A 2,623-nucleotide genomic window follows, 5' to 3' on the forward strand; every position below is an offset into this window, starting at 1 on the left:
CACACAACACACAAACCTAATAATCAAGAACAAATCTACCAAAATAGCACTTCTTAAACATTTGCTATAGTGCAGGCAGTTTAACACAAACACACCTTAATTCCCAAACAAATAATCCCCATTTTAGTATAAGAGGGCGTCCAGTCAGATGGGTTTCTGAGAACAACCTGAAAGTTTCCCGCCTTTCTTTGTGGGACACAGTAGAACCCTATTTAATAACTTGTTTCAGTAAATAGCTGTATTTATTATTCATTTATTATACTGTATACAGCTATTACACATACCTTGCGTTTGGGGGGAGGTGAACTGACCACTTACCAAAATATTCCTTTTTCATGTGCATCTCCAGCTCTCTCTCCAGCTCCAAGGTCAAAGCTTCCAGCCGTCTCTCCGCCTGGCTCGGCCCACTGTCACGGGAAGGGGTAATCTGGCAGGGCATCTTAAACTTCTGGCCCTGGGCGACCGTTTTCGCGGAGACGCCATAGCTGTCGACTGCTTGTATGCCAGTGTTAACATCGGCGTCCGCTCCGTGCTGGGTGGACGACTGGTGCGCTTGCGTCTCTTCTAGCACGGAGTACGCCTGCAGATGCAGGCGGTGGGGAGCGTTTGTCTCACCGAAGTCTTGAAGTAGCGTGTCTTCTAATAGGCCGGGTCCTAGTACCGACGACCGGGGCGAAGGGAGCTGAATCTCCGGGTAAGTGCTCATGGATCCCCGGGAACTCCGCGAGCTTCTGGAGCTGTGGCTCGAGATGCTAGACCGGGGGCTGACCGCACAGTTCGCCACGGCAGCCGGTCGGCCGTTCCCGTCCTGGCTGCAGATGCTGGTACGAGGGCTGGCCACGGCCATGCCGTGCCCTGCGACGTTCTCCGGATCCGGATTACCTGCGGGCACGTAGCGGGACTCCGAAAAACTAGAGCGCGGACTCGCGGTGCTCGAGTACTGACTGGCGGTACTGGAGCGGGGGCTGACGTGCCGTTGATCGTAGCCCATACTAATGCCACTGGTGCGGTTGCTACTGGGTTTGCTCCCGCAGTCGTAACTGTTGAGACTGGCCCTTGGGCTGGAATGCTTACTGGTGTCGCTGGCCGTGCTCGCGTAGCTAGACCGCGGGCTGAACGCGGTGCTTCCTTCGCACTGCACAAGACTCGAGCGAGGACTCGTGTATTTCTCTTGAGCCGGAGCGACGAGGCTGGTCCGCGGGCTGATCACGCTCGATCGAGGGCTGGCGTGCTTGCTCTGCTCCTGAGACGAGTGGGACGACGCCAGACTGGAGCGAGGGCTCGCTGCCGTGTACCTGCCGTCGGGGTTCATCCCCAGACACATGCTGTTGCTCCGGATCCCAGATGTGGCCGCCTGCTTTGCCCACACCAGCCCGTCGTAAGCGCAGCCGGTGCTGTACCGATGCCCCTGCGACTCCTGCGAGTACCGCCGATGCTTGTCTGACGCGCCGCTATAACACGGCAGCGCAACTTCAGATTTGGTGCAATAGCCGTCGTCCGTGTAAACTGCGTCTCGTTGAGGGGAGCAGAAGTCTAAAGGCACTGCTCGGTTCCCGTTCACGGAGCGCACGGAAGCCGCGCTATAGACTTTGTTTCCCGGCGTATAGTTCTCCACAGTGTGGTGCTGCTGCTGTGGCGCCGAGGTGCCATTCATTCGCGTACTTTTCTGTCCAGGTAGCACGGCGGACGAGAAGCCCACCTCGGCATCGAGCTCCCCTCTTCTGCCGTACACGCCGTCTTGATAAGCATCATAAATCGAGAGATTTTCCATCAACTTGCTTGCCTTGTGTCCCAAATCCGCTTCGTAACGATCCATGTTTGGCCGCCGAGACCGCAGAACAAGTTGAGAGACGGAGCGAGAGCGCACTTTAGTCGGCGAGCCAAGTCCAGCAGCACGGGAGACGGCAGAAAGTGTGTTTCAAATGGAAATCCCAACAAAACGCCATCGCTTCCTACTGGTGATCAGTTAGGCTTCGGTCGGAGTTTTCTTCACAATACATGATCCCCGCCTTCCAAAACTGTTGCGATACACTCGTTTGACAAAGTTTCCACACAAGAGACGTTTGTCAATTTCAGTTTTTGTTAAGTTGAAAGGTCTTTACAGTCAATGGCGCGCTGCGCGGAGGAATTTTCTCTCTTGAGTTTTCTCACAATCCTTGGGAAAAAAAACATTGTTTTCGAAAATCCAAGCTCCGTAATTTCTTTTGTTGAGAGTTTCGCGACGGCGAGGGAGCTATTCGAGCGAAACGAGACCAGAAAGGTTTGAATAAAAGGAAGCGCACGGGACTCGTTCGTGTCGAAGGAATGCGTGGAGGTAGACTGGGTGCGCTGCGGCGCGCTGGAATGCGCTTAATGCTGGAGCGAAACAATGATCCCCACCAGCTCAGCAAGGGGCGCCGAGTCCTGAAAAAACGGCCTTTGGGAGGGTATGTGTGTGTCCACTTTCATGCGCCCGAAGAGATTGAAGACTGAACTAAACAGACGAGGCCCAAAGAATTCAAACTGCTCTTTCTATCAGGAACGTTTGAGCAAATAACACAACTCCAGCTAGTGGCCAACCACCCGAATGTAAGAAAAATAAAAACTGGATCGAAAGCTTTTCGTAATTAGCAAGGCACATATT

General features: G+C 53.8%; 1 protein-coding gene across 1 annotated transcript in view; it reads right to left on the bottom strand.

Annotated features, from left to right (window-relative positions):
* Positions 1-2,623, bottom strand: part of wtip (WT1 interacting protein) — an 18,553-nt gene extending 15,930 nt beyond the window's left edge. Inside the window, exon 1 of the mRNA XM_027021494.3 lies at positions 319-2,623. Coding sequence (XP_026877295.2) covers positions 319-1,816 — 1,498 coding nt within the window. The 5' untranslated portion in view covers positions 1,817-2,623. The remainder of the gene's footprint in view (positions 1-318) is intronic.

Source organism: Electrophorus electricus, chromosome 6 (assembly GCF_041902795.1).
Source record: "Electrophorus electricus isolate QZ-2024a chromosome 6, ASM4190279v1, whole genome shotgun sequence".
In the NCBI taxonomy this organism is placed as follows: Eukaryota; Metazoa; Chordata; class Actinopteri; order Gymnotiformes; family Gymnotidae; genus Electrophorus; species Electrophorus electricus.